This window comes from Pleurodeles waltl, chromosome 11 (assembly GCF_031143425.1).
Source record: "Pleurodeles waltl isolate 20211129_DDA chromosome 11, aPleWal1.hap1.20221129, whole genome shotgun sequence".
NCBI classification, from domain to species: Eukaryota; Metazoa; Chordata; class Amphibia; order Caudata; family Salamandridae; genus Pleurodeles; species Pleurodeles waltl.
Window position 1 is genome coordinate 176,072,127 of NC_090450.1, and position 13,926 is coordinate 176,086,052.

General features: G+C 40.9%; 1 protein-coding gene across 1 annotated transcript in view; it reads left to right on the top strand.

Annotated features, from left to right (window-relative positions):
- Nucleotides 1-13,926, top strand: part of LOC138265561 (ceruloplasmin-like) — a 454,089-nt gene that overhangs the window by 257,425 nt on the left and 182,738 nt on the right. Inside the window, exon 11 of the mRNA XM_069213377.1 lies at nucleotides 6,602-6,814. Coding sequence (XP_069069478.1) covers nucleotides 6,602-6,814 — 213 coding nt within the window. The remainder of the gene's footprint in view (nucleotides 1-6,601; nucleotides 6,815-13,926) is intronic.

The window sequence follows — 13,926 nt, forward strand, 5'->3', positions numbered from 1 at the left end:
TCCTGGCGCACTTTAGACTGCCATTAGCTCATGCACTCTGTACAGAATAGTTTTTGTACTGAAAGGCGTCCTTTCCAGTACAAAAGTTATCCTTTAACATGTTCTCTGGTTTGTATGTGTGTTGTACAATGTAGCACATATGCAAAGTAGAAAAAACGAGGAGAAATAAAAACATTTTTCCGCAGTAGACTTGCCTCGAGGAGGCAACAGATTATGGCACAAATCTCTGTCTACAAATGTGTGGATGGGGGTTTGCAATAAAACACATGGGTGGTGCCCAAATATCACCCATAGAACGCCTCTTGACACAAAGTAACGCAAAGCGTTGCACAGCACAACTTTGTGTTACGTTGGGGTACTATCACGCTGGAGAGTAATTCCCATCATAACACTTTGCATTGCAAAAGGAACGCAAACCTGGCGCAAAGCATTGGTACATCTGGGCCTTCGTGTTGCATTGCGGCACAGGGGCGAGCAAGCTCTGCCTTGCGTGAGATTTATGCTGAAGAGACACCCCCAGTATACATTTCAATGCGAGGACAAACATCGAAGGCTAAATCAAATGGGTAATTTGTACCTACAGAAATATCATCCAATCCCTGCTTGCCACTTGGCTGCGTCTGGTTTATTTGGCACGAGCATTTCATGCAAAACCAGGTCATGTTATCTTAATACATCTGGCTTGGAGTAAAATCGCTTGTGTGCTTGTGATGTTGTTACAAAGTTACTCTTTTTTTTTGGCGATTATAGGCAGTCGGAGGCAGTACAATGCGAAATCTGCAAACTTATTTTGGCAGTGCAAAATACACTTTTCAAGCAAAATGTGACCAGCTCTGCTACTTGCAACACTTTGCTGGTTAGTGTCATCTGAGCAACCGTGCAGGACGACAGTAAATCGGATTCCAGTTTAACAACTTTCATACAAAGGCCCTCCTTTTCTTTTCCCAGGTCACCTAGTTCAATTTCGCAATCCTTTATCTCAGTTTAAGAGCTTCCTGTGACGTGTACCCCAGAACCAGAAGTAAACATCTTTCCAGCAATCAATAAACATCAGGGATCTGTCTCACAAAGCTTTCGCTGTGAATAGTTCTCACATTCTCTTTTTAATTGTAATTAAGTAGCAAACTAGGAGTACTCCAGTAATAAATCACAGAAAAAGATCTTTGTGAATGGGTCCCCATGTCCCTATCTTTTGAACAGTGGCTTCGCAGACTTCTAGCAGTGCAATTTTAACCTCAGCATACATTTCCATACTGAAAGCTTGGGGGCCAGGGGCAAACATCTCAGTGTAAAAATGTGTTTGTTTTCAGCAAAGCGAAAATGTATATTTCCAAATTCCCACTGCTTAGAAGCCCCACTAAAGAGCGCTCAGCTATCATCTGCAAACTGCAATGCGTTACAGAGTGTAATGCAATTGGAACACGCTGTAATATTGTGTTTTCTACATATTCCTCCCACAGGAATGCAGTACATGTTCTTCAATAATCTTCCTATTTAATAAGATGTTTGCTTTTTCATGCACAGGTAGAAATAATATATGTACCGTATCAATTTAACCTATATTGTTTAAAAATCCTCACCCAGAGTTGTATTTCATCTGAACGTTCCACTTCTACACCTAAGAAACTACAGAACTGTTGTCATTTATAAACACATTTCCTCTGATTACACCCATATTTCCCTTATCAATTGTGGGAGGATCCATGTCGACAGTTATTTTATTATTTCTTCTGTTTTTCGCCACTCATTCCCCACCACATATTGGGGATATCTAACACGAGATATTCAGATTATTTCCTGGAGAGGCTACAGTGTAATTTGTATTTATTTTTATGTCTGGCTACAGGCAGTTTTAGTTGGTGCCGGAACTATATAATCTCTAAAATGAATACATGAAAAGGAGGCTTTCTCTCAGCCTTCCTTGGCCATTGATTACTTTCAGTGTCTATCAAATATTGGTTCAGATCTAGAAGAGTGGATTGAAATAGAAAGAGTGGGAATTGGTGACTCCCCTCAGTACCCTTTGCCTGTTTGTTTATTCGGCAATGTCATGTTTATGTCTGGTTATCCCACTGGTGAGGAGTTATCTTTAATGATCGCATTTTGTCTCTGAGCAGCACTGGAGTATTTTGCAGGCTAATGATTATGTGTGATTGCCTCACGGAGAGCAGGATTTTTTCCTTGCATGCTTTATTGTGGGGGAAATTATAAAAAGGATCTTTTATGTAAGTATTTTTTCGTAAGCAGTGTCTCCCAATTGTATACTCTGAGAAATTGGGTTATTTGTTGAATGGAATGTGGCTCCTGTTCAAACAACAGCCACAATCCATGTCACGGCAAACCACAAAAGTCACAAAATTAACCAGTGCTTAACTCTTTGGTAGCTTGGCACAAACGCTGTCAAGCTTAAATTAGAGGCAATGTGTAAAGTATTTATGCAGCATCCAAGCATTAATAAAATAAAAAAATAAGAATTTTGAGAACACATTACAATCAATTATTTGACACCAAAATGACAAAAATCCAATCAGTAGGATCCTTATAAATTTTAAAAGTTTAAGGTAAAAGCCAGCACCTAAAAGTTAAAAGCGCCAACTCAGGAAATCTTTTTGCGTGGGACTGGGTAAGGGACAAAAGGTATGGATGATCGCAATTAAGCCTGGGTCAGATTCAAGAAGTGGTTTGGGCCCAGTTAGTCATTTGCTTCGGACTTAGGGGAAGTTTTGAAGGAAATGTTCTTAGAATGTAAAATTCATTTGGGCAAGGCTGCAGACAGAGTCCGAGGAGTGAGCATCTTTGTCAGAGAACTGCTGGATGAAGTTGCAGTGAAGATTTCTACGTTCAGACTTAGTAATTATTTTGGAAATCGAAAATCTCTTGTGGGACGAGGCAGGAGGCTGCCACCAATAAGCATTCCAGGAGGCCGGATTACCATTTGGTAAAGGACTGCTGAACAGGATTTGCTGCTGCAGAGAAGACTATAGTGGGAGCCACCGCAAAGTCAAACTGACTGCAATGCACCTTGAGCAGATAGACGGGCAGGTTAGTCTCGGTCCTTGCTTGGTTTGCAGAGAAAATGAAATCCATGTGTTGAAACAGGGTACAAACAGCAGGGCAAGCCCACTCACATTTAATTTAGAGACCCTGGGTAAATGGTATACCACTAGGGACTTATAAGTAAATTAAATATGCCAATCAGGTATAAGCTATGTTTTATGGAGAGAGAACAAGCACTTTAGCACTGGTTAGCAGTGGTAAAGTGCACTGAGTTCTAAATCCAACAACAACAAATCCAGCAACACAGGAGAGTGAAAGCAAAAGGTTTGGGGGAAGGCCAGCCTTAGGCTGACAGTTCTAACAATGTAATCCACAAAGCAGCATTTCAGCAAACTAAATTTTGTCAAGATTACACTTATTTAAAATCTCCTGTGATTTAGGGTTATCATGTACCGGTGGTGTTGGATGACAGTCAAAGCCTAGATCAACACTGCAACCTCCGTCCACAAAAAAGTGAAATTCCCTAGATTTGCTAAGGACACAAAAGCATTGAAGAAATGATATACAGTGATCACCAAAACATGTTTTACAATAGCATTATGATATTCATGAGATATATAAAAATGTTAATATGACACACAAGCTAAAATGTGGCATGTATTTAACTCACTAGCATCATATTACTTGTTGAAACTGCTCACTTCACATCAAAACAGCATCACATTTCACATATATATGTGTTACATAATCAATGCCATAGTGACATATTGGATTATTTTGAATGGTTTAAATGTTATGTGGATTAAACATTGTATCAAAACATGGTTTAGTATCTCTATGTTTCATAATAAAATGTGTATTTTGCCATCCAACCTCTTCGAAATTATATCTTCTGAACTCTAAAATTCAGGTGGAATGCACCAGTAAATCGTACCCTTCCTTCTTTCATATGTGAGAGTCCACCTCACTGACCCTAAAATTTGCAATGCTTGCAACAAAAAAAACCTTCACGATGTCAATGGACACACTGACATCAAAAAAATCTCCTCGACTCAATAAGAACTTTTAAGGATTTGTGATTTTTTGAAGTGACATAACTTCCATTTATAGAAAGAGGTCTTTTCCGAACCTGATTGTGGTAATAACTCTCTTGAAAGAGATATACTGTTCATTTTGGAAACCCTGTGCCAGACTTACTAACACTTTACACCATCTCAAAGTGGCACAAAGTCAGTCTAAGTGGCACAAACAACATATTTACCCTTAACTTCCAGAAAAAAATGTATTTCACTCTGGGAAGTGCGGTTTTCAGCACAAGAAGTACTTTGCAAGGCTTTACATTACTTTGTGTCAAAGAGGTGTTATTTGAGCATTACTGTGCAAACGTCCAAATCACAATCTACTAAGATAGCCAGATTGGGCTTTTCATCACAAACTTATGCCTCCTTGAAGCAGGATCTAACTATGGGCCAGATGTACGTAGCTTGACGTTTGCGATTTCCTAATGGCAACTTTTTGTCTCAGACACCGTTTACAATTCCCAAATGGGTGGCAAGGGACCGGCCTCATTAATATTCATGGGGCAGGTCTCAATTTGCGACCCATTGGGAATGTCCACAGTCACAGGCATGGTGGACTGCTGTGGTCAGCAAACCACCATGTCTGTGATTGCTTTTTAAATAAAGCAATCTTTTTTTTTTGTAATGCAGCCCATTTTCCTTAAAGGAAAACTGGCTACATTACAAAAAGAAAACTGAAAAGTTTTCTTTTCATTTTGTTAAGAGCAGGGAGGCAATGGCCCACGGGACCACTGAATGCTCTTAAAAAATGTTTTCACACACATTCACAAAGGGATCCATTGGGGACCCCTTCCCATTTGCAAATGGGTTACTGCCTCCTCTACGGAGTCGTTAACGCATGAGTGTTTTGTGACCGCATTCTGGCCTCAAAACATTCATACATACCAGTGCAATTCGGTCTTTGGAGGGGACGCCCTAAACATGCCTCTTTCTAATATTGAATCTCAAAAGCAAAATGTGATTTAGCAACAAGTTACTGAGTCGCATTCTGCCTTTGGTACATGCCAAAAAGCATTGAACCAGTAGCAAAGAGCCCATCAGTAAAATGCCTTGTACATCTGTCCCTAAGAGAATTGTTTTCATTTCTCAAAAAACACCCATGCATTGTCTGTGTGTTGAAGTTCAGACCACACATCCAGTGTGTGGGCCCCTTCTGTGCTTCTCTAAACAGAAGAATTTGTGCTGGATGGGCACGCCTTACGAGAGCCAGTGCATGGGAAGGCAGCAGCAGCTTGCCAATGGATGTTGCTCTGCACTGTTTCCCCTTGCACAATGCACCACAGCAAATCTGCTTGGGGCACTGCATTACAAATTAGTCAATCTTCACCCTTTTTTGTACTCATATGAGAATGGTGTCTCTTCCCTGGATATGCAAGTGCAATAATATTTGGAACCACCAGAATAAATTCACAACTTCCATAAGAGGTAAATATCCAAGGGTGAGCACTGTTAACTTCCTGGAACATCTGTTGCATACCAGAATATTAATAAAAAAAGTTTCTCTTCACAACAATATTGTGGCCTACCAATTGTTTATAAAATTATTCCTACACTAAGTGTACAGTTTCTATTATTTACTCTATATTATTGTCAGATGATGTGTATGCCATGATGTTCTGGTACCATTTCAGAAAAATAAAAAAAAATACGCAGGTTCCAAAGGCAAAGCAATTCATAAACGGTCCTTGCATCATTTTTGGGATAGCTCTGAGAACATCTCTCTTGGCATCTTGTGTGACAAAAATGAGGAAACTCCATTTCCTGCCTGAGCGCTCGAGCTGAGGTTCAAGCCCAGCTAAAACAAGCATTGGCAATGCCAGTAGGTCTGACTTTAAAGGAATTTTGTATGGTAATTGGCTGCATTACAGGTAAATAGCATGGGAATAGTTATGTATTGTGTGGAGGCAAAGAACTATAGAAATGACAGTTGCATTGTTAAGCCAGACCTAAAAATCCATGTAGGTTGATGATTGCCTTCTTCCCATCAGTGCAGCTTCCAGAGAAATACAAAATAAATTATCTGGTTATCTAAGACACTTTAATAGCATTCCAATCTTGTGTGTGCCCCTTAAAGTTCAAGCTTAGACAGCTGGATAAATAAACAAATAATCATAGCTGTGTGGAGGGCAATCACTGTTTTTGTTGAAGTGTGCATCTTCCATATAATCAAAACATGTACTCCTGGCTCCCAACAATGGGTGGCGCCAAAGCCCCTTTCTAGTGATGCTCACATAAATGTTTGGCGACTACTGCGCTATCAAGCAGACCATAAAAACATGTATTTTAGTGATGGCTAATGCCAGAACCACCTGTGGGCCGTGGGTTAGGAGTGACACTGATCCTGCTGATACGCTTCTGAATGAAGTTGGTTAAATTCCCAAACCACTAACCTATTGTTTGCACTCATTATATTAGCTCATGTGCCTATTACTGGATGGGCAAAGAATAATGCTGATTTAAATCATATATGTATTATGTTTTTAACATCTCAAATTCCTTTCTCCTTTCTTCTTTGTTCTTGTCAGCTATAAATGGCTATGTGTACGGCAATCAACCTGGACTGGATATGTGCCTGGAAGACACTGTTTGGTGGCATGTCATTGGTTTAGGCACCGAGACTGATATACATGGGATGAGTTTTTACGACAACACCTTCTCAATGAAAGGGACAAACCGGAACACAGTCAGTCTTTTACCACATACTTCTTACACAGTCAAAATGGTACCAGATACAGAAGGTGAGATATGTTGTTCATAATCATTGTCCTCTGTGTTTTGGATTTAGCCTATTTTGTGTATTCAAGGGTACATGGCTTTCCATCTGTTAAAACATTTGTATAGTAGTGTGCCGGACAGAAGATACCACTTTACTAACAAATTAGCACAGTATGGTCTATTGGGCAAAGACGGAAGAAACAATATATAAAGCAAGGTTTGAGACAAATAATGAAGATGGTCTGGGACGTATTGGTAATGAACCTTCCAAAATGTAGTTCCTGACAATTGATTATTTGGTGTACTGCATATATAAAATATCTATGTTATTATTCTTGCTTGATTGGAGTATTTGGTAAGATTCCTGAACACAGGTATTGTGTGGTGTTTATTTTATTATATTAAGAAAACCTTAATAATTAAATCATAAAAATAGCACTAAAAAGGTTGCACTTCTTTTGAATGTGCATGGCTCTTTGCAGTTTACTATTGAATTTTTAGAACGTTTTATGTTCAGCTTATACAGGATACAAAATAACCTTAATTGTGTATCTACCCAATCACTTTTTATCAATGAGTTGCAACAGAAATCTTTAAGCAGTGAGCCGCACATATACATCCTACTATACAGAATGCATCTTAAAACACACAAAATTTGAATGGAATTGCTTGAACTTACATTTCTCAACTACTGGCACTATTCAGTTTGCGCCCTCAAAAGTGATTTTATCGTGTGCTTTCGTCACCCTTAAATCAGCCTATTAGGTATATACGGGGGACTGCATTACCCACAATGCTTGCTTAGAAACAGCAAAGTACTGTGGGAGACCAAACCCCAATAAACCCCAACAAATCAGTAAACCCCAATATTTTGATCACCCCAAAATTTACCTGTGGCAGGTTGGCTGCAGCACCCTTGATCTAGCGACAAGGTTCACAAACCCTCACAGCATCAAGCCGAACAATTTTAGCAGATTAAATCAAAGAGTAACTGGGACCAATCAATAACTGAGTTCTAGATCCATAAAGAGTCTTATTACAAAAGTCTCAAAACAGGCAATACAGAGAAATGCAGTAAATACCACAAAGGCTCAGATAGAGAGTACAAAATCACAAGTCAGAAATCAGATCAAACCTTGAGAAATGGGAAAAATCACAGAGAGAATATTCAGCATCTCTGAAGGGGAAGAGAAAACCCTCAATATTTTAATGTCAGAATCATAGAGAAGCTAAAAGTATCTCTCAATAATAAAGGGAAAATGCTCAATAATCAGACCTATTAGAAAATGTGAAATCATCAAAAAATCAGGCAGAGTTACTGGTAGATCGGGAAAAGTATCTCTCTTCCGCTCAATACCAGGATGTTTTATACACAATTTACACACAGGTGATGAGCAAATTTACAGATTGAGCATAGCGTGACTAGTGACAGCATATATTAGACAAATCAGAAGAAGAAACTAACCCATTTCTAAGGGAGTCAAGAATCTTCCATTAACATCCACAGCAACAGAAGACCGGACATGCAAAATCCAATGTGAAACATTCTCAAACAAAGGCTAGCACATTAGTATGCTTCCAGGCGAAGTGTCCATCAGAAAGATACTTTAGAAACACATGCTCTCTATGCAAAACAATCAATTGTGTCACAATTTTCTGTGCTCTGAGAAAACCGTGGGGAGAAAAGACTTCCTGGAGGACTTCCTATGTGCAACTTATGATTCTATGCTTACTTGGTGGGCGTCGTTGCAGATGGCTCACTTATTTTGGTGGGCCAGTAGTTTGTTTTTCTACAGACTTTAAACCTGAGCAACAGAGATAAAAGTCAAAAACGAGAACTGAGGGGGCAGAAAAAGAAGGGGAGCATCAATAGAGGAAAAAAGCAGGGATAAGATTTTGCAAGACTATGTTAAAGGGACAGGAAGTGCAGGTTGCTGAAAGAAAGAGGATTAAGGTGGAATCAAAGTTAGCTCTCCTTTATTTGGCAACCATCCCATTAAGCAGCTCCAGCGCCAGGTTCCTAAGAAAATCAGATTAAGCACTGGGATTGCTCTAAATATTTTAGCAGGATGGGGTGGTCTGCACCTATACTGACAATACATAGCATGAGGTCACTGTAGGTCATTTACAAAGCCCCTGGAATCAAAATGAATAGTGCATGACGATCAAGAGGATATAGTGGGTAGAGAAACCTCCCATCAAGAATTCTTCTTTCTGTTTGGTCAAATGATTAATTTTACAGCACATTTTTCCAATAGCTCTGGCTCCAGACCCACTACAGGGGGTATGCAACTCTTTGTGTAGGGCAAGACACTGCCCATTCAGGTGTGTCAGCCCCTCCCACCCATCCTGACCAGAATGGCCCAACAAGATGTTGATGTCTTATCATTCACATCTAAGCTCCCTTTGTGTGTGGCTGTCTAGAGGGAACGCACAAGCCATCTGCCGCCCCACCCCTGACATGTATTGGAGACAGGCAGGAGGCACCAAATAGCTAAAGTAAGAAAATACCAACTTTTTAAAAGTGACAGTTTCAGAACTGCAATTTAAAATACAACTTTACCATAAGGTATGATTTTAAATTATGAGTTCAGAGACACCAAACTTGACAAACTCATCTCTTCGCGATTGGGAATTACGCCTATAGGATTTAATAAGGCAACCCCAATATTATACTGTGAGCGAGATAGCCCTTGCAGTAGTGAAAAACAAAATGTGGGCATTTTTCATTACCAGGGCATGTAAAACATTGAAGTGCATTGTCTGCCTTACAAATACATGGCACCCTCCCCTGTGGGACACATAGGGCCTTTCTCACGGTTGACTTATATGTTTAAAAAGGGAGCATTTAGACCTGGTCAAGAGATTTAATTTGCCAGGTAAACAAGGCAGTTTAAAATTGTACCCACAGACTCGGCAATGGCAGATCTGAGACATGGTTAAGTGTCTCCTTAGGTGGGTGGCACAATCAGTGCTGCATGCCCATTAGCAGCATTTAATTTACAGGCCCTGTACAAATGAAGTGCACTTTACTAGGGAAGTATAAGTAAATTAAATATGAGCCAATGTTATCATGTTTTTGGCAGAGGGCACAAGCACTTTAGCCCTGGTTAGCAGTGGTAAAGTGAGTCCTCACACCAGCAAAAATAAAGTCAGAAAATGGAGGGAGGCAGGCAAAAAGTTGGGGAGAAGACCACCTTAAGGCTGTCATGTCTAACAATAGTGACAAATCATTTATTTAAATGCAAGAAAATTGTGGATTTATTCAGGATCTTTGTGTCCATCAGTCCAGAAAGCACAGCTTTGAGTATTCCTGGTGTCCCATTTGGCCAGTTCATCTCTTATTAAAGGTTAACAATAAACCAGGGGCCATATTACATAAAGTGCTTGGGGCACAACTGGTTTGTGCACCTGCTGTCTGCACCCCACAGAACACTTCAGTATTATTAGAGGGACTGCAGATGCTTGTGCTGCTCCTTCTGTTATACGGATTACACAGAAGCGCATCTAACACAGGTGTAATCCTAAGGGGTGGTCCCTCATTTGCATATGGTTATGGCTCCTATGTGCCCTCTCCAGATTATGGAAGTGAATTCAGAGAAAAATAGGCCATCAGGAGGTGTACTCACTCTGCATCACAAAGAGGTGGTTACATTCGGTGCACCAAAAAAGGACGACCCTTATGTGGGGGAGAAAGAGGGACAATAGGCCCCTCAGACTTCTTCCTGTGTGAAGCGAAGCAGGCTGGGTTTCTGCCTACATGTCAATTTGCCAGATGGTCCACCTTTCACTAATGTGAGGCCAGCAAGACAGGCACAAGTACAAACCTAGCCAAAAGGCAGTAGAATAACATGCCACTGCAACAGCCATTGTTTCGCCCGCCATCCTCTTCAGAATATGCCTTGGGAGAGCAGTACACACTGCTTCTTCTGCACGTGAAGTGCACAGCGACTCACAAAAGTGCTATTGGGCCCCAATCTCCCTAGTCACACTTATCTCTTGGCGGTCGGCCCACTGGTGCAGTTGTCCCTAACAATAATCTTCTTTGAGGGGGATGTAGCTCCCCTTAAAAGATGTGCACAATGTCCTTATCAGCCTGGCTTTTCTTCTTCCCAAGGTTCTTCATTAGAGACTTTTGGGATGGAATATACTTCCCAATCCAAGAAGGGCAACACTTCTCAAGCCTCTATGAGGCCCTTCCCAATACAAAATGAAGGGCATTTGGTTCTGACATCATTCCCTGTTCCTGGCCTGTAGAAGAGGAGAAATCCTTCTACTCTTTGTGTTACAATGCTTCGAGTTGTTCCTCATAATGTTTCCTCACACCTAGCCTTTTCTAGAGCTTTCCCTGGATCTTTGTCAGTAATGTTTTGTGTTACCACTGTCTTTCATATCCTAAAGACGCCAGCTTCTCTTAACAGCTACTCCTGATGGTGACATTGGTTTCCTCCTGTTGCCATTTCCTTCTTCTTAAGGCTGCCTTGTTGTTCCTTTAGTCAAGTCACTTCTAGTCTGCCCTGGAGTTTTGCTCATTACCCTCGGAAGTTTTTGCTTTTGGGAGTTTTCCTTCCCTAGAGCTCCTTCAGGAAGGCACCAATTGCTAGGTGCTAATTAGTATCAGCAGCAACATGGCTACTGGAAGGCGTCCCCCATACTTCTGGCAGACTAAGGGGTCAATTTAATTTTCAGTGGGAGGCCTGTTTCACCACCCAGGTAATGGGGTAGATTGCTCCATCACCCGACAGAGGCACCACCCACCAAGCTGGTGGTCTTTTCTAAAGTACTGCCAGGACCCGTCAGCCACATGACATGAGAATGATGAGCAGGGTCAAAGTCAAAGATACAGTTAATGAGTTGGAGAGAAAGCTGAGTTATAAAAATAGAGTAGGATTGTTAGTTCATCATGGTGTAGTGTTGTTTAAAGAGGTGTGTCTTCAGTTTTATTCCTAAATTAGGGCAGGATGGTATGGTCCTGATGAAAATGGAGCTCTCATGCCAGATGTTTGGTGCATAAAGGAGAAGGTCTGTCGCCTGTTTTTTATTTCTTCACCTCTTTGTCTCCACAGTAATTGCTTCAAGGCTCCAGGAATGATGAGAAGCACCAGGGGAGATGGGCTTTTCAGCCTCATAGGCAGGATGCGGGTCCTGAAGGCTTTGTAGCTCATGTAGCTGGTTTTGAGGATGGTGTGGGTTGGCAAGGGCAGTGTGACAAATTGGGTTTTTGGTTGAGGGGATGAGAGCACTTCTCAAGCAACAGCCACAATTCTTGTCAGGATGAACCACAAAACATTAACCTGTGCTTAACCCTCTGGTAAGATGGCACAAGAGCAGTCAGGCTTACTTTAGGGGCAATGTGTAAAGTATCTATGCAGCACTTAAACTGTAATAAAGTGTTTGAGACCAAAACAACAATAATCCAGTTAGTAGAGCTGGAGATATGCAATTTTAAAGATTTAGATCAAAGTAGCACCAAAAGACTCAAAGCTCCAACTGAGAGTATCTGGTCACACTGGACCTGGGCAAAGTCACAAGTCCAGGCACAGGACCAGGTTTGGCCTTCTGAGGAGTGCACCTTATATCATTGGTACTCTGTCTGCATGGCATTGCTTTGCGGGGTTTCGCGTCATCTGGCGTTGGTTCTGATAAAACTATGTGGCAAAGCTTTGCGGGGCTTTGTGTTGCTCTGTTCGATTCTGATGAGTAGGAATCAAGGCTTTGTGAGACTTTGCATTGCTCAGCGTTGGTTCCAATGAAACTGGCAGCAGTGTGACGAGGCTTTGCAGGGCTTTGCGTTGCTTGTGTTGATACTGAAGAGACTGGCAGCAGGGTGGCTAGACTTTGCGGGGCTTTGCCACAATGTGCTGCCAAGTGCCAACACAGGCACTCCTACACCATGGTACAAGGGTGCCTGCATTGTAAGCAGGATTGTTTTTATGCAGCAAGGGGCACTTTCCTGCACGCAACCAATCCCATGAGGCATTTTCCTCTTTCTAAAATGAGGAGAAATAAATATGTTTCTCCTTGTTATGCCTCACCTAGGGTGACGTAGCAGTTTTGGTGCATTTCCAGGTCTAACACTTATGGTAAATCTGGACTGGGTCAAAATTCATTGGTGTTGCGTGTGAACACTTAAGCACCATCTGTGGAATGCCTCCCTGCAGCAGAGTAATACAACTCAGTAATCTGTGTTACACCACGTTATTCCATTTATCAAGGCACTCAGGGCCACGCAAGTTGGTCTTGTGTGGCTTGATAAATTGCATTTAATAATTACTTTGCACTTTCACCCCATTGTGTGATGCAAGTGTGACACAACTACATGATAAATAGTTTCCTATGCACTGTAAAATTGACTCCACGTTGGAGCTTAAGATAAAGGTGACAATTTGATTTGTCTAGGATTCAGGTCTCATGCCTAAAGTTGCTGAATTTTAATAACTTAAGGCTACATGTGCCAAGTACAGGTAACCAAATTGCCAAATGGATTTTGAAAGGCACAACAAAACACTATTTGAAAAATGTACTGATTCCAGAGTTGGGGTGGTAACACAATCGCAAAAAGTAAGGGGTCCCCCTTTGTGAATGTAAAAAAAAAGTTTGTTGATGGGTAGGCTGCAGTCCAGGAGATTACTGCAAACTAAAAACTTAAAAAACTAAATCCTCTTGTTTTTAAATGCAGCCCAGTTTTCAGAAAAAGAGCTGCATTAAAAAAAAAATACTTTACTTAAGTATGACCACAGACATTGTGGTCTGCTGTCTCCAATAAGCCACCATCCATGTGATGGCATCCAATTGTAGGAAGTCACGTTTTATGACCCATCTCATAAATAATGTGAGTGGTTTGGATTGTAACACACTACGATTCAGAATTTTGTGAACCAAACTATTAGTACATAGGTTGGTTCTTAAAATTATTTGACATTCGCAAAATGTTGATGAGCAATTTGCAACCACTTTTTGTAAATGGAAATTGTATATATTTGGTCGTTAGTTGCAAGACCACATAACACACTTTGCCAAGTGTCCTCACATTCCTTTACATGTTGAATTGAAAGTTTTGAACATGTTGTGTGGACTGTGCATAGCAGAGTGAAAATAGATGCTATATTATCACATTATAGACTACAATAAACTG